Here is an 18,476-nt window from a genome sequence, read left to right as displayed (position 1 = left end):
AATAATACTGATGCATCCCTATGACAGACAGGGATGATACCTGTGATGACTGAATCTGAAGCAACGGCCTCTGAACGGGCTGGAAGGGTATAGTACCTAGCTTGGCCTCCCCCTCTAGGGCGACCTCCACCTCCCCGACTTCCACCTCGAGCTGGCTGAGGAGGTGGGGTGGCAGATGGTGCTGGAAGAATGGCTGGAGGACCTGGTAGAACACGTGGAGGATGATAAGTCTGTGGAGGTGCACCCTTCCTGTCTCTGGGGCAATCTCTAACCAAGTGACGAGTGTCACCACACTCAAAACAACCTCTAGGAGGGCGCGACTTTTGAGACTGACCCGGACCTGGCATGATGGACTGGCCGGTAATAGCACCTCGAGTAGGAGGCGTACTGGATACTGGCGGTGCATAATAGGGCTCCTAAGGTCTAGGAGGAGCTGGAACACCGTTGGCTGCTGGAAGAGCTAAATAAATAGGGCGACTCACAAAGCCCCTTCCATAGCGTGCTGCTGGCGCACGAGCTCCTGAATAATGACCAGTCTCTCGAGACCTCTTAGCCTCTCTCTCCTCTCTGTCATGGGAAAACATGCCCTCCACTCTCCTATCAATGCTCACTGCCTGCTAATAAGTGATGTCCATCTCCAACTCCCTGGCCATACTAGCACGAATACTGGAATGGAGTCCCTCAATGAAGCGATGAACCCTCTCTCTGGTTGTACCAACCAGAGCCGGCGCATGGCGAGCTAACTCACTGAAACGGACTGCATACTCCGACACAATCATAGCACCTGACGCAGTTGCTCAAACTCTACGCGCCAAGCGTCCCTGAGGCTCTGAGGAATATACTCACGCAAGAATATCTCTGAAAACTGAGTCCAAGTGAGTGAGGCTGCCTCGTACGGACTACTCAGCTCATAGGCACGCCACCACTGATATGCCGCTCCCCTTAGCTGGAAAGCGATGAAAGAAACTCTACTCGTCTCCACAATGCCCATAGTGCGGAAATTACGATGACACTCCTCAAGAAAACCCAAAGCATCATATGAAGCTAGTCCGCTGAAAGTAGGTGGGTAGTACTTCTTGTACCTCTCAAGTCTAAGCTGCTCTGCCTCAGAAGCTGCTGCCCTAACCTCGGACTGAGCTGGAGTTACCGGCTACATTGGTACAACCTCAGGAACATGGTCGACCTGAACCCGCTGCTCTGGAGTACCGGTGACAGGAGTCTGTGCTCCTCCCCCAGCCTGAGATGTGGCAAGAGCAAGTGGAATCACTCCAGCCTGAGCTATGGTGCTGAACATGCTCAGAAACTAGGCTAGAGTGTCCTGGAGGGTTGGTGCAGCAACAAGTATCTCAGGTGTCTGCCCTCCAGCTTGAGCTACTGGGGACTCTTCTGTAGCGGCTCGTGTGGGTGCTCTAGCTGCACCACGTGGAGGTCCTCGGCCTCTACCCCGACCCCGTCCTCTCGCATCCCTAGCAGGGGGCACGGGTGCCTGATTATCAGTCCTCCCGGTACGGGTCCTCACCATATATGAGAAAGAATAGAATAGAATCTTAAAAATTTTTATGTCAATAACTCGTACGACAAGGAAATCAAAGAAATATGATTGTTCTTAACAGTTACATAGCCTCCCAAAGATAAGTACAGACGTCTCTGTATCGATCTGCGAGACTCTAATAAACTGGTTTGTGACTCGCGACACCTACGAACCTAGAGCTCTGATACCAACTTGTCACGACCCAATTTCCCCTCCGTGTGACGTCGTGACGGAACCTAGTCTCTACAACTAGGTAAGCCTAACACTTTGCAGAATAATGAAATAAAAATATAAATTTAACCAACTATTCAAAAATACAAAACAATCCCCAAAACTCGGAACATCGTTAATCACAAACTACAGAAGGAAAAGTCTAGTGTCTCTATACATCAGAATCTAACAAGGAAGATACAGAAAATAATGGACATGAGAAAGAGTAGAAGGGGACTCTGAGGTCTGCGGACGCGGCAGATATACCTTGAAGTCTCCAAAGTTGTCCCGGCTCACTGATAGTTTTTTTTAAAAAAATTTAACAAAACAAAACAATTCAAAATACAATGATAGAAAAGACAATGCATCGAAAATGACTTAACAGACTCTGACAAGACTAAAACACAATAACTTAATAGACTCAATAATGACTCAAAATAAAACATAACTGCTACATGAAAAATGCTAACAACTACGACTATGTTTCAACTCCACAATCTTTTTTCTTTCAACCACTAAAATATCTGCTCATGGTGGGGCTTGTCCTGTATGACCCCCTAATGTACGGTACATCATCTCTAACTTTGCTGCAAGATGTTGAGCAAAAGTAGGTGCATGCTCCAAAAACTTCTCATAATCCATCCCTTGGCAGTTCACATAACTCTGAGCGGTATAAACAGCCAAATCATGGACTTGCTCTCTGAAGTATTGAAAATTCTGGTCCCGTTCTTGTAACTGCTGCTGGCGAGTGGTGGCTATCTCTCTTATGCGACCCTCGCGATCTAAAGCTGACTCCAACTGAACCAGAAGTATCGTCTACTCGAGTCTCGTCTGAGCCGTCTCCCTATCAAAATCTGCATCATGGTATTCTCTATTGTACCTTCTCATTTCTTAAAACTGTGGATGGAGTTAATCTTCCGAACGTACCCAATGGGTGTTTTCTCTCTCGAACTGATCCATCTCTTCTTAAAATTTTGTTATTTGGCGATCCTTACTAGATTCGGCATCCTCATTTAACTGTACGATTTTTTCCTTGGCTTTGTCCAGCTCCTTTTCAGTCTTTTCCAAAATGGCATCATAATCTTGCACCTTTTCCATCAGATTGGCAATAGTTTTCTCGTATTTCCAGCTTCTCACCGACACATCAGAGGCTTTCTTCATCTGTTGAAGCTGAGCATGGAGGGCTTCATTTTTGCATATCAGACTCTCTTTTAACCTTCAACTTCTTGTGCTTGTAAGTCTTTCTCAAAATCGAGGTTTCTCAGCTTTTCTTCCAAGGCATGAATAGTTGCTTTGTATCCCTTTTCCTTTATACCCCAAGCCAAGCGTTCTTGGATTTTATCATCAAAGGTTTGAACATACATCCTTTTGCTGACCTTTTGGGCTCGGGATCTGACTCATCATCTATGCGAGACCTCTTCGGCATGTGCATCACCTCTCTTACCGGGAGCCATCCCAGAGTCGACTCAATTTGACTTGCTTTTAAAGATCATAGGTGGGATATCCAGGCTTCCACCACTTTCTATAGAGTTTTAATCTTTTACTCTCTCTTCGTAACTCTTAATGAAATTGTCTGTTCTCGGACCATAACTCATGAACTTGTGGTGATGTCGTAGATGCTCAATCAACCACATTTGCAACAAAATATTGCACCCTTCGAAGAATGTTTCCTCGGACTTACACAAAGTCAACGCCCGATAAATATCTGATGGAATGATCGGGGCACGAGTGTGATGTTCTTTGGTAGTGAGGACCTGTACAACCCTGGCAATCTGGGTATCAATTGTTCGCTCCTTATTTGGAAGTAAGCTCAAAATCAGAGAAGCGGAAGACATTGTGAACAGGGTCCCAAAAAGTTACTAGTGCCTCAATCAAATCATCCAGTGATTTAACTTTCATAATATCTATGAGGGCTCCCAGGTGCTTGGTGACCCATTTTTGACCATCTTCCCCCAAGTCATACCACCACATCTGAAACTGAAGTGGAGCCTCATCTACAACCATCAAATGTGTGTTCTGAATTGTGCTCATTTTGTACTTGTGGGTGGTTAAGGTAAGGGTTGACACTAGTTCAAAAGACAAAACCAATGCACTCATTTTGCAAAACAAAGTTTTGTAAATAAACCAATTTTGAGAAAAGTCAAAGATAAGGTGGCTACTTTTGCAATTGTGGCCAAGGAAAAGGTGGTTATTTTCAACTATGCCCCTTCGTACATCCAATGAAAGATTTAGGGCCGGGGGAAGGGAATTATGGTAAAAGTGATGCCCCAATTGATAGACACGTCCGTTCTTACGAGTACAACCCTTCGACAATTGTGAAGATGTTATAAGGCTATTCTGACAAAAACGGCTCGGGGTTAATCGAAGTTGGATCGACTTATTTGTTTTGACAAAACAAATGAAAACACTAGACACATTTCTTTCTTTTGGTTATTTTTGCAAAAAATGGAACCGAACCCTATGAAGGTTGCCTACGTATCTCACATCCGGTGAGAATGAGACCTGCATAGTTCGTAAATATTTCAGGAATAGGATGATACTTTTTAAAAAATTTAGGTTTATTTTCTAATAATCTTTTTGGGGTTAAATTTTGACAAGGTTTTTAGATTTTTTAACAATCGAGATTTTTCGAAAATCGGATAAATTTTCTCTCCTATTTTCTTCCTTATGATTTTCTCTCAAATTATTTTTTATGTTTTAGAGGTCGTCCAACATGCACAAACCGAATCAAACATAATGTAGATGTAGCTCATAAGATGTATCGAGATGGTCTTATAATTTTCCGGTACACCTGTCCTAGACGGACCCAACCCCTGTGTTGAGTCTCCAAAGTCAAATGCACGTAATACAAACAAATATTCCTACTAGGGATCCGGCATGAGGCTATGTTATTCTAGGTTTAAATCCTGGGGGGAAGTATTTTAGGCATGGCTTACCCAAGCAGACAACTCGAGCTGAGGTGGAGGCAACGTACTGGGAGCACGAAAGTCTACCCCACCTAGTTACTGATCCACCCTTATTCTAATTGGCATGACCTCTAACAGAAAAGTGGGTCACGCGCACGTGTGCACCATAAATTCAGAAGACTCAGAAGGGAGGCGTAAGAAGATAATTTATATAGTTCAGATAATATCAAAGTGGTAAATGATCGGCAATTAGCACATTAGGCCCACAAACACAGTAATATCATACAATAAATAAAGCCAAGTATAGAGCACAAGATCGAATTCTGAACCCTGAACCAGAAGTTCTAGGTTCTTGTCCCCAGCAGAGTCGTCAGGGCTATCATACCTCCCTTTTTCAAGAAAATGAGTTTTTTCCATTTTAAGTGACATTATTTGAAAAAGGATTAATTTATTTTATTTTAAAGAGTCGCCACATGGAATAAATATTTACGATGTCCCAAGTCACCATTTATTTTAAAATCCCAATTCAAAGAAAGTAACTCTGTTTAAGTCTGCGAAACACAAAAGACCGAGTAAAGAATTTTGTTAACTCGGGAGAAGGTGTGAGGCACTCCCGAGTTCCGTGGTTCTAGCACGATCGCTTTAATAATTATACATGCTTAACTAATTCTGGATATTTTAGGTTCTAGGAAAATTTATGCACTTTTGCCTTAAACCGCATTTAATTGCTTGATTATTTGTAACTATGGAATTATCTTGAAACGAGTCACGCGTACGTGTATTCGTTTTATTTGGTGTGTCAAGAATCATGTCACGCGTATGTGTACCTAATTAATAACACTTTATTATTTTTAAGATTTTTTTGTCAAAGTCACGCGAACGCATACTTTGCCTTCAATTTTGAAAATCATGACCATGTCACACGAACGTATACATAATCATGATATTTGATCGAAGATTACTATGCAAAGTTTTACTTGAATTTCTATATTGAAGATTTTCTTTTTTATGCAAAGTTGATGGTTTTAAAAGACTAATGGGAACATCTAGACATATATACTTTACCTATGTTGAGGAAAATAGAATGAAAAGAGCTAACTATTTTTACCTCTAAACTAGTTTGACTCTAACAGTAAATAGAATATGGTTTAGGAATATTTTTGCTTCAACTAAAAATAGATGCAGTTTAGATAAAGTAATAGACTTTTATTTTAACTAGACAATCTTTAAAGGAAATCCTAACACTGGACAATTAATATGGAGAAAAGAGATAAAAATTTGAAGGAGAACCAATTAAAGATTCAACCGACCAAATTAATCACATCAAATAATAACATATCCAATATATTTTATTAAACTTTCGAGTAGATTTAGGCCCAAACCTTTTCCGAAATCCGATGTTGAAGTTATTCCCTTCGTTATTTCTTAAATTGATGCATTTTCTAAGTAGAACTCAAATAGTAAAGGTATAAAACTATATCCATTTAGCATGTTTGAGAGTTGGTCTTGAATTCACCCAAAACAGATTCATGCATTAGACTAAAGTACGGAACTGACTAACAAAAATAAAATTATAACAAGACATTGCATGAATCTCTACTTCAACCACATCACTAAAATAAACAGATGCTAAATTACTTAATGTTAAGGAAAGAAGAAGAAGTAATGAACCTTAAGAAACTTTCCAATATTAATAAAAGGAAATCAGTGAATATAATTCTTTGCTTGGATGAGCAACAAACTCTTTCGGAAAAAATCTAAGTGTCACTGGAACCATGTATTGAATCTCGAATTTTGACCTTGAATTTCAGTTAAGCTCCATCGTCATCAAACTCTGTCGTGATTTTCTAAATTAATTATAAAAACTTATAAGGACTCTCAAAATAACACAGAAAGAAATTTCTTTCAATAAACATTTTTCTCCAAAACAAAACTTTTTCTTCCCCTTTAGAGTGCCCAATTATATATATATATATATATATATATATATATATATATATATATATATATATATATATATATATGCAAGTAAAATTTCTTTTATTAAAGTGTGTTCGTGTGAAAGTGAGTGGTCCCCCTAACTATAATGGAGTCGTGGTTTATATATTATGTTTACTTCATGTTGTTTAGAAGATAAGACAAAAAAATAACTATATATCGTGTACACTTCATGTTTGACGTTAACTTCATTTCTTTAGAAGATAAATTAAATAAGAAGATTAACTAACATTTCTTACGGTATAGGAAATCTAAATATTTATATGTATTTTAAATGATACTAAGAAAGATTCTATAGCTTACTTATTAAAATTCTAATAAATCAAATCTTTTTTTAGTAATTTTTCTTTTTCTCTTTATTACAAATAGAAATAAAGCTTCTACTCTAAGAATGTGAGTATTATTATTTTTAGTAATTTTAAAAAAATTACTAAAAATAATTTTTTTAGAAATAAATTTTTTATTATTTTATTTTATTAAATCGAATAAAATCTATTAAGAGTAAGATAAAAACATCAAGATTAGACCTAAAAAAATATTTACACTAAAATAGTATAGAATTTGGGTGTGGTCAAAAATTAGTTGTTCAGAGCATGTCCTTCTTTGCTTGGAAACATGAAGAGTTTTCAGGCAAAGAAAATGAATCAGGTGACTGATTTTTGACCTCACTTTTATTTAAAAAGGAAAAGAAGAGAAAAGAAGAGACATGATCGAGCATTGGTTTTAGGTACTTTACATATCCCGGGTTATAAGGGAATCAAGTCACGTGTAGTTTAAGTGAAAGAAGAGGGATGGAGTATGCTTAGATGGAGAGTCGAGCGAAGTTCCGTTGAGGTTCTGATCCGTGGTTCATACTATTACATCAAAATAAAAATAAAATTACATACTCTTGAAATCGAAGAGTTACGAAATTCTTATCTAAATGCCATCTGGATTCCTGTCTTGAATCTTGACTTGCTTCCACCATTGACTTTAGACTAAAACTTGATGCCTTCAATGTCACAGTCTATGAAATATTCTCACGGGTTTGTTTATTGATCAGATGATGAGAAGATGGATCTTGAGACCCTATATCTCTGCATGCAATACGTCAAAGCTTGTTGCGACTGATATTGAGATCAAACGTTCCCCTTTCTCTCGCAAGAGATGTTATCTTATTTTTGCACATCCAATCTGTGCTTTGCAGAAAACCCTACAAGCCATCACATGCAAATAAAATGAACAAAACTTTTCTGGCCCAGTTTGCACTAGGAATGTTTTGTGAGTTATTAAAAACACAATAAACTATTTGCTATTGTAGAATGAAGAATTGAAAAAGAAATGGTTTTTTTAGAATAGGGAATGTCATACCCTATGTTAACAAGATAGAAGGCAACCAGGGGATGTAGTACCTTATGTTGACAATAAGATGAGGCTCGTGGTACTCTAGGATGCTACTAGAGAATGTCGTACCCTATGTTGGCAGAAAGTAATGAAGCCAGGGGATGTAGTGCACTGTGTTGACAATAAGATGAGGCTCGTGGCGCTCTGAGATACTATTAGGGAATGCCGTACCTTATGTTGGCAGAACAAGAGGCTCGAGGCACTCTGAGATGCTACTAGAGAATGTCGTACCCTATGTTTGCAATAAAAAATACAACCAGGGAATGTAGTACTATGTGTTGGCAATAAGGTGAGGCTTTTGGCACTCTAAGATTCTACTAGGGAATGTCGTACTCTATGTAGGCAGAAATTAATGCGACTAGGGGATGTAGTACCCTGTGTTAGCAATAAGGTGAGGCTCTTAGCTCTCTAAGATTCTTCTAGGGAATGTCATACCCTAGGTTGGCAATACAATGAGGCTCGTGGTGCTTTGAAATACTACTAGGGAATGTTCTACCCTAAGTAGGCAGAAAATAATGCGACCAGGGGATGTAGTACCCTATGTTGTCAATAAAGTGAGGTTCTTGGCTCTCTGATATTCTACTAGAGAATGTTGTACCCTATGTAGGCAGAAAATAATGTGACTAGGGGATGTAGTACCCTGTATTAAAGATAGAGTATTGGTTCCCTATAATGAAACTAAAAATAACATGATTTCATGTATATTGAAAGAAAATCAAGGATTTTGGAACGTCACATGGTGGGTTCGTCTGTTCACGAACGGTTTTCTAAAATTGTTTTGTTCATGTTATGAACAAAAGAAAGATTTGTCAGTTTTAAAATGGTGGTCGGTTTGTGGCCATGATTTCCTAGGCGACTTGACGTTGAATCCATTACACTTGTTAGAAAAACTGAATATGTCGATGGTCATGCAGATTGCGAGGAGATTCTGTCTTTACTTTCTTGAGATTTTCTTTCAACATCAAAACTTGACTATTTTGTACCTATCACCATTTGTGTTTATGGTGTAAACAATCTTGCTCTCAAAATAACTTTTAACTGAGTATCTTTTGTTGACTCTTGACACATTGTTCTGGCCTTCAAGCCTTTTGCTTGTCAGGAAAAATCACAGTTGGCTTTATGCCTTTGTCCATACGGTTTATGCCCATAAATCTTTGCTTTATATAATGGAGAAACTGTAACCAATTTTGCGGCCTTTTCTTTGCTTTGCTTTGAAAAAATTAGACTGAAAGGGACTCGAAAAAGTAATGTGAAAGAAAATAAGAAGATGAACTAATAGGTATTACAACTTAATCAAGAAGTGTCCCTTTCAGGGAAAAAATAAGAAAGGACTTATCTGGAGGAATATGCTGACTTCAATGAACATGACATGCACTTTGGACTGGATGTCTGATCCGTTTGAACCGTCTAATTCCCGAAATCTATTGTAACTTCACTTTGAAACTGATTTCTTTGTCTTAACCATGCTTGTGCCGGGATATATGAAGACCTAAATCAATCAATGATGCCCTTTGTGGGTTTTCACCAACTGACCTCTCTTATTTGTCTTTCTCTCAACTCGCCATTGCCTTATAGTACCTGTGAAGGTTTTCACCAATAAGACTCTCTCATTTTATTTTTTCTCTCTTTACAATGGCCGAGGCATCATCCGTAGTATACTGACTTAGCATTCTCGAAAACTGATCAAACGGTCTTAACAGGAAAAGGTAAAAAGAACTATTCTACTGAGATACAACTTTTGGAACCATTTTGATGGAACAACCATCGAAAATAAAATAAAATCATGCCTCAGTTTCTTTGAATACTAGGGAAATATGGTTTTTGTTTTGGTGTGACCGACCCCCATAGTGAGGCTACCTAAGTATCCTTTCGGAATCAGGTCGGACATAGTTCAATTAACTTGAACTTGTTTTGTTAATTTTTTTTTGATTGATTTTTGATTTTTTTATTTTCATTTTTAATTTATTTTCATTCATCATTCATTTTTTTGATTAACTACATTGGTTCCAAAAGACGTGAAAATAAAGAAATAAAAGAAAGGCTTTAAATGGCAAACTATGGTTGACCAGTGTTTAGGTGGCGAGAATGATAGCCTTTTGTCATCCCAACCTGAGAATGCTAAGTATAAAATGCCCCAATAAAGGAATGTCAGACATAGTATCTCTTGACCGCATCTGCGTTGACGGATATATCTGTCACCTTTTCTTCTATACCTGCCAAGTGTAGAGCTCCTTTTGACAATAGTTTTTTGATGAGGTAAGGACCTTGCCAATTCAGGACAAACTTTCCTTTTGCTTCTTCCTGGTGCGGAAAGATACGTTTCAAAACAAGTTGTCCTACCTCGAATTGTCTTGGGCGCACTTTCTTATTATAAGAGCGTGACATTCTTTGCTGGCATAATTGACCAAAACAAACTATTGCCAAATATTTTTCATCAATCAAACTTAATTGTTCCAATTAGGACTTGACCCAGTCAGTGTCCTCAATCCTTACTTCAACAATGATTCAGAGTGAAGGAATCTCAACTTCAACAGGTATGACCGCTTCAATGCCTTAAACCAACAAGTAGTTTGTTGCACCAACTGATGTACGGATAATTGTACGGTATCCCAAAAGAGCAAATGGCAGTTTCTCGTGCCATTGTCTAGACCCTAGGACCATCTTCCTAAGAATCTTCTTGATGTTCTTATTTTCACCTTCAACAACCCCATTAGCTCTGGGCTGGTAAGGAGTAGAATTGCGATGCTCAATTTTAAATTGTTCACATATCTCTTTCATCATATGACTATTCAAATTAGCAACATTATTTGTGATAATGGTTTTTGGAATACCGAATTGACAAATGATAATGGAGTAAACAGAGTCTACTACTGCTTTCTTGGTAACTACTTTTAGTGTAATAGCTTCCACCCATTTGGTGAAGTAATCAATTGCAACCGAGACGAATTTGTGCCCATTTGAAGCTTTTGGCTCAATTGGGCCAATGACGTCAATTCCCCAAGAAATAAAATGAAAAGGAGCCTACATATGATACAATTCTGAAGGAGGTGAGTGAATCAAATCACTATGAATCTGATACTAGTGGCACTTGCGAACAAAACGAAAGCAATCTCGCTCCATAGTAAGCCAATAATATCCTGCCCGAAGGATTTTCTTTGATAGAATATATCCATTCATGTGCAGACTACATACTCCCGAGTGCACTTCATTCATAATCATTTCAGCTTCTTAGGCACCCACACATCTCAACAAATTCAAATCTGGAGTCCTTTTGTATAGGATTTCCCCACTCAAAAAGAAACCATTAGAGAATCACCTAATAGTTCTCTTTTAATCCCTATTAGCATGTTCCGGATATTCTCTTATTTTCAGAAACTGTTTAATATCATAGTACCATGGTTCACCATCTGGTTCTGCTTCAATTGTATTGGGTCAATGTGAGTATTACCCGGATATGGAAGCATTGAGGCCAGGGTGGCCAAGGCATTAGCTAATTCATTGTGAAATCTGGGAATGTACCTGAACTCGATGGACTTGAACCTTTTGCTAAGATCCCACACATTGTCTATATGCAATGAGCTTGATATCTTGAGTCTCCCAATCACCTTGAGCCTGCCAAATAGGCAAAGCTGAATCTCCCATCATGAACAGTTCATGCACATTTAGGTTTATTGCCATGTTCAAGCCCATGATCCAAGCTTCATATTCTGCCGTGTTGTTTGTACAGAAGAAACGAATTCGCGCCAGGGAAGGGTAATGTTGCCTAGTAGGTGATACAAGAATTTGCCCAATCCCTACGCCTTTAATGTTGACAACCCCATCAAAGTAAAGTTTCCAAATTTGATTGTCATCTTCGACTGCTTCTTCAACTAAATTAACCTCTTCATCTGGGAAATATGTGTTCAAAGATTCATACTCATCATCAACCGGGTTTTCTGCCATATGATCAGCCAAATCTTATGCCTTCAAGGTTGTACAAGTGACAAACAATATCAAACTTTGTGTCACGATCCAAAATTTCCCACCGACGGGACCGTGATGGCGCCTAACATTTCACTTGCTAGGCAAGCCAACGTTAGAGAATCATTAACTAATTCCTTATTTCCATTCAGTAATTAACAATAATTAACTAAGATAAAATATAATAAGTACAAAATATCATAAAAACTGTATTAACTACTACCACCCGGATCTGGAGTCACAATTCACGAGCATTCTAGAATTTACTACAAGTAATAGTCTGAAAGTAATACAACTGTCTGAATGAAAGAAAACAGCAGGACATAAAAGATAGACGGGGACTTCAAGGTCTGTGAACGCTGACAGATCTACCTTGAGTCTCCGGATAGCGGACCAGTAGCAAATCTCGATCAACTTGAGCCGGTATCAAAATCTGCACAGAAAGTGCAGAGTGCAGCATTAGTACAACCGACCCCATGTACTGGTAAGTGTCGAGCCTAACCTCGACGAAGTAGTGACGAGGCTAAGGCAAGGCACCTACAAATCAACCTGTACAATTTAACAATGTATATGCAAATAACAGAAATTAAGAACTAAACAGGAAATGTCGGGAGGGGAACATACTGAGGGGAAATACAAGATAAAGAACTACAACAGAGTGATCACCGGAGCAGTCAATATACCATGAATCAACAGGAATAGTGAATACAGTAAAGAAAAATGCACGGCATTACCCATCATGCTTTTACTCTCAATCTCACCATAAAATAAATAGAAACGGCACGACATCACCCTTCGTGCATTGACTCTCATATCATGGCATTACATCACCCTTCGTGCATTAACACTCACAATATGGCACGGCATCACCCTTCATGCATTATCACTCTCCCTTACCAAAATGCAATATTTAAATATCAACAGGGAGATAGAATAACAAGTACAAATCTTTATGGCTTCGCAATCGCGAAGCACATTTTGGCTGCTCAGATTTCTAACTCTACGCGATCGCGTAAATGGTCATGTGATCGCAGAGAACCTTTTCTAAACCTTACGCGATCGCGTACTGACTTGTGCGATTGCGTAGCACAATTGACGTGCCTAGCTTCTGCCTTCCTTCTACGCGATCGCAGCTTGGCCCTCGCATTCGTAGTGCACTGGGAGTTTACCTTCCGCGATTGCCTCCCTATCTTCGCGACTCACAAGTTCCCCTTCGCGATCGCAGGAATGGCTTCGCGATCACGAAGCACAATGCACCAGATGACAACAGAAGCTAAAATCCATATTTTTCTCAAAGTTCAAATGCTCCGTAGGCTATCCGAAACTCACCCGAGGCCTCGGGGCTCCAAACCAAACATGCACAGAAGTCCAAAAATATCATATGAACTCGCTCGCATGATCATATCGCCAAAATAACATCTAGAACTTATGAATCGGACACCAAATCAAAGGAAGTTTTCAAGAAAACTTTAAAACTTATATTTTCACAATCGGACGTCCGAATCACGTCAAATAAACTCCATTTCTCCCCAAATTCGACAGACAAGTCATAAATATTATAGTGGACTTGTACCGGGCTCCGAAATCACAATACGAATCCGGTATCAACAAGACCAAACATCGATCAATTCTTAAAATCATCAAACTTTCAAAATTTTAATTTTTCATCAAAATTCCATATCTCGGGCTAGGGGACCTCAGAATTTAATTTCAGGTATACGCCCAAGTCCCAAATCACGGTACGGACCTACCGTAACTGTCAAAACACTGATCCGAGTCCATTTTCTCAAAATATTGACCAAAGTCAAATTAGTTGAGTTTTAAAGCTATATTTCACATTTTAATCCATTTTTCACATAAAAACTTTCCAAACAATTGTACAGACTGCGCACGCAAGTCGATGAGTGATAAATAGTACTTTTCGAGGTCTTAGAACATAAAATTAATTATCAAATTTAATGATGACATTTTGGGTCATCACAGTAGGTTTGCGGAGACTGTGCTTTGCGGTCGCGTAAGAGTTTCTGCGATCGCATAGGGTTATTTTGACAGTGGAAAATTTTGTGCTTGGCGATCGCGGGACTTGGTCCGCGATCGTGTAGAAGAAATGACTAGGCAGAGAGTTTAAATTCTGAAAAATATTACCGATTTGGAGCTCGGGGAGAGGCGATTTTCGGGAGTTTTTCAAGAAAAACAACAGGGTAAGTGTTCTTAACTCAATTTTGGTCAAATTACCCGAATTTATTGCTTAGTTTTAGCATTTAATTGGAGATTTAAGTTGAAAAATATTGAAAACTCTCTTGGTTAGATTTGAAGATGTGAGGGTCGAGTTGATGTCGGAATTTTATAATATTAGTATGGTTGGACTCGTGGTTGAATGGGCGTTCATATTTTATAATGTTTGTCGGGTTCCGAGACATGGGCCCCACGGAAGATTTTTGAGTTAAATTTTGGATTTTTGTTGGAAATTTAGTATTTCATATGGAATTAATTCCAATAATTTATATTGAGTGAATCAAATTAATTGTGACTAGATATGAGGCTTTTGGAGGCCAATTTATGAGGCAAAGGTATAACGGAGTAAAGAATTACATGATTCAAAGTAAGTGACTTGTCTAACCATGTGTGAGGGAAATTTTCCTTAGTATTGGTATTGTTATAAAAATTGTGATATGTAGAAAGCCATGTAAGCGAGGTGATGAGTGTATACATTGGCTAAATGTGAAAAATTCTGGTTTCAAATTGTGTAATGTCTATCATATATTAATTAAATTATTTTATCCTGTTATACTCATCATCATTAATCTGTTTTTATATCTTAAATTTGCCTTACCTTTTCCTTCTAATTGTTTTACTTGTTTAGTTGAAGCTTTGTTTCTTTTAATCTACGCTCATTATTTGAAAGTTGGATTTTTTAATTGAATTATTATTAATATGAAGTATTTGACATTTAAAATTTGGTATTGAGGCAAATGTTAAATTTGTGAAATATTATTTTTAGTTGAGTTATTCACTCCCGAATATTTTATTGAGATTTTCTTTGTATACATTGTGATTGATTCGTGTGCTCCTTATTGTAGAAAGTAATTTTGTTGTTGATTTATTTGGCAAGGTGAAATAATTGGGCACTTGAGGTGCGAATTGTGATATATTGTGATTTTGATACGCATGCGGTGGTATAAGGTCTGGGTGTTGAAACGCATGCGATGAGATAAGTGGGGCTTGATACACGTGGCTAGTAGGGGAACTGCTAAAAGTAATGCGGTGTGATAAGGGTGGCTAAAACACGGGATGCTATTTCGGAAAAAATAATTTCTTTAAAACTAAATGTGAATGCTTCCGCGGTGATATAAGGAAAAGAAATATTGTGAATTTATTTATGATTTGGGATTAAGAAGCGGTACCTCGGCAGCGCCCTTGTTGATAGTTTTTTTCTCATTGGTGTACTTGTCTTGATTGTTTGATTTTTACTAAATATGTAAATTCCTGTTTTCTACCGAGATGTATTATTTGCCCTTACTCTGTGCAGTTAAATTGTGACATACTCCTTACTCAATTCACTTTCATTGTCATTATTATTATTATATTATTAAATTATTCGCCCTGACTTTTATTATTTCCAGTAGGGCCCTGACCTGACCTCGTCACTACTCTACCGAGGTTAGACTTAGCACTTAATGGGTACCGATGTAGTATACTTATACTACACTTCTGCACATCTTTTTGTGCAAATCCAGGCACTTTCTACCAGACTAGGTATCTGTGAGCTAGTTTATACGCGGAGACTTCAAGGTACATATGCCAGCGTCCGCAGACCTCGGAGTCCCCCTCTATCCTTATTGTTTTGTTTTCCTTATTCTATTTAGACTCTGATGTATAGAGATACTTAGTATTTCCCTTAGAAGCTTGTGACTTATTTCTACCGAGTTTTGGGAGTTGTAATTATTTAAATCACAGCTTCTATTTATATATCATGTGTTGAGATTGGAATTTAGTTTTATATTCAATTATTCTGTAAATTGTTAGACTATGTGTCATCACGACATCCTACGGAGAGAAATTGGGGGCGTGACAGAAATAATGAAATATTAGTAAACTTAGCATTTAATGAGTGATATCATTAAAGTAGAATCTCATTGTTGGACTTATAGTGTTTTCTTTTTCTTTTGAATTATATTTACTTAATGTATATTGAATTTTATTTTATGTTTTGTTGTAATTTTACATAGGAGTATTATGTAAAAAAAATTGAATTTTGAATTTATGTTAAATTTTCTCTTCCATTTTATTTTCTTTAGTAGTATTCTCTTATTAATTCAGACAACATGCCATTTATCTTTCAGTTAAAATCGACAGATTATTTTTTCGTAAAATATTTGAACAATGTTATGGCATTATATTTATAAATATTAATTATTTTATAAAACATGCAGTCTATTATGTTTTTACAAAATATGTACTTTTAGTTTTTATAGTTAATAAAGTAACATATTATTAATTTGAAAAATATATATCAATTAGTTACAAATATATGATTAATAAATAATATATTTTCAAGAAACAATATCTACCTTAAATATTAAATTTAATATTATTTATAAAGGTATATATTTGTTAAATCTTAACTTTGAATTTTTGATAATTAACTTTATATTTAAAATTTAATATAATTGTATAATTATACTTGTACAACCAAACAATATATTTGTAATTACAGTGTAATTATATTATAACAAACAAACAGGTCATCATAATTGTAATACTGTGTAATTACTAGGTTGTGTAATTATTACCTTATTAATTATACCAATTCCAATTAGCCGTGGCTTTCTAAAGAGAACCTACTTAATTCCGAGCAATTGGTATCGCTCATATAAACTTTTCTTTTTAATTCCTAATTTTCACCAAGTCTATATGGATTTAAAGAGATCGTATATCTCTTGAGACTACTTTGATCTATGTTTTCCCCATTAATCATGTTCGCTCACCATAACTGCACCCTATACATTTGACCCTATACATTTGTATACATAAAGGGTGACGCAAGACACGATTAAATCATTGACATATATATAAAGATTAACGCGATAGCCCGGTTTTTTTTATTGTTTATACATTCCAAATCATTGACATTCTGCATTCCCTCATTGTATGTAGACGTTTGCTATTTATACCTTTTGTCGAGTGTGATCATTGTTGAATTGTGTGTTTAATTATAAATCTATGTATTAGAATAAAAAGATAGACATAGTTTGAATAGCAGCAGTACTAACAATCTACCCCTTTAATCATGAATCTACGCATTAGAACAAAAAGAAAGACATAAATAATGTGATTGAACCTTGAGAACCAACAGTAGGAGATTAATTTATTGCCTACATATTCAGCCATAAAAACTTGGACTAGTTTGGTCACGATCTATTCAGGGACTGAACATGGTTTAATATGCAATACTAAATTCCACCTAACTCCTCTATGCTGTTAAAATCTATAATATTCATAGGTTGTGCTCTCGGGATAATTCAAGATTTTACCGTTTCGAATCGGAATTGCAATTGATTTTGCCTAACTTGAAGATAATCTGTCACACATTCGATAAAGCTCTTGAATTCAGATATGGAAAAGTTTTGCTCTCTCTCTATATATATATTGTAAGAAATTGCACTCTATATATTGATGGCAATGGAAGAAACAAAACTGGATACTAGTAGCATTTCACTTGCATTAAATTTAAACAAGAGAGAGAATACCTACACATTTAGTTCTTCCTCACATTTCATCATACTCCATAAAATATACTATAGAAAATATGAAGAAGACAGGGGAAAAGATAAAGACTCCTAGATCTCTACCATCTTTATTACGTCATCCAACCAAGCATCAAAAGGGAGCACTTTCAATTCCCGTGTCCAAATAACAGAGTAACTAGACCAATATTTCATGCAATTTTAACCTCAATTGTCTTGGGTTTCTTAGGCTCAGGAGGCGGCAACTTCTGGATAGTCACAGTCAGAACTCCATCTTCACAGACAGCAGAAATGGCATCAATATTCGCATTCTCCGGCAGCGTAAATTTCCTCATGAATTTGCCAATCCTCCTCTCCATTCTGATATACTTTGCCCCTTCTTTCTCTTCTTCTCTCTTCCTTTCTCCGCTTATCAGCAGCACATTATCATCTTCCACCTGCACTTTGATGTCTCCAGATTTCAACCCTGGCATGTCCACAACGAAAACGTAGGAATTTGGGCATTCCTTCACGTCGGCTGGTGTTGCAGCCATTGCCTTAGCGTCACGTACGTAGTTCCTTGATGGGGCGTTAATGGACTTGTCGGAATCTTCACCGGCGGCGTCCATGAGGTGCTGGAGAGTGTGGAAGAGTGGTGTGTCGATACCCATTAGCCTGAAATCCATTTTCCTCTTCCGGGGATTTTTTTGGATGTGGAATTTTGTGATTGTGAGTTTTAGATTTGAATTGCTGAGGATGTTG

The 18,476-nt window shown here is 37.4% G+C and overlaps 2 protein-coding genes across 2 annotated transcripts; both read right to left on the bottom strand.

Moving 5' to 3' along the window:
• Window positions 1–10,581: 10,581 nt before the first annotated feature.
• On the bottom strand, window positions 10,582–11,970 carry LOC138897896 (uncharacterized). Its single transcript, XM_070183918.1, has 2 exons — window positions 11,587–11,970; window positions 10,582–11,049 (listed from the first exon to the last, which is right to left on the bottom strand). The coding sequence occupies exons 1-2, from the start codon at window positions 11,968–11,970 to the stop codon at window positions 10,582–10,584; spliced, it is 852 nt and encodes a 283-aa protein (XP_070040019.1).
• A 5,703-nt stretch (window positions 11,971–17,673) lies between these two features.
• Window positions 17,674–18,476, bottom strand: LOC104103164 (17.3 kDa class II heat shock protein-like). Its single transcript, XM_009611054.4, has one exon. It carries the CDS (start codon window positions 18,398–18,400, stop codon window positions 17,927–17,929), a length of 474 nt encoding a protein of 157 aa, XP_009609349.1. The 5' UTR covers window positions 18,401–18,476; the 3' UTR covers window positions 17,674–17,926.

Source organism: Nicotiana tomentosiformis, chromosome 8 (assembly GCF_000390325.3).
Source record: "Nicotiana tomentosiformis chromosome 8, ASM39032v3, whole genome shotgun sequence".
Lineage (NCBI taxonomy): Eukaryota > Viridiplantae > Streptophyta > Magnoliopsida > Solanales > Solanaceae > Nicotiana > Nicotiana tomentosiformis.
The sequence above is the reverse complement of the archived record's forward strand: the minus strand, read 5'-3'. Positions and strand labels throughout refer to the sequence as shown.

What these genes read in the sequence shown, in the direction of transcription:
- LOC138897896 (XM_070183918.1), bottom strand. Translation starts at nt 11,970, where the DNA reads ATGGCAGAAAACCCGGTTGATGATGAGTATGAATCTTTGAACACATAT. An exon ending in TCATTGCATATAGACAATGT is followed by an intron (nt 11,050 to 11,586) that starts GTGGGATCTTAG and finishes TATCATATGTAG; the next exon opens with GCTCCTTTTCATTTTATTTC.
- LOC104103164 (XM_009611054.4), bottom strand. Translation starts at nt 18,400, where the DNA reads ATGGATTTCAGGCTAATGGGTATCGACACACCACTCTTCCACACTCTC.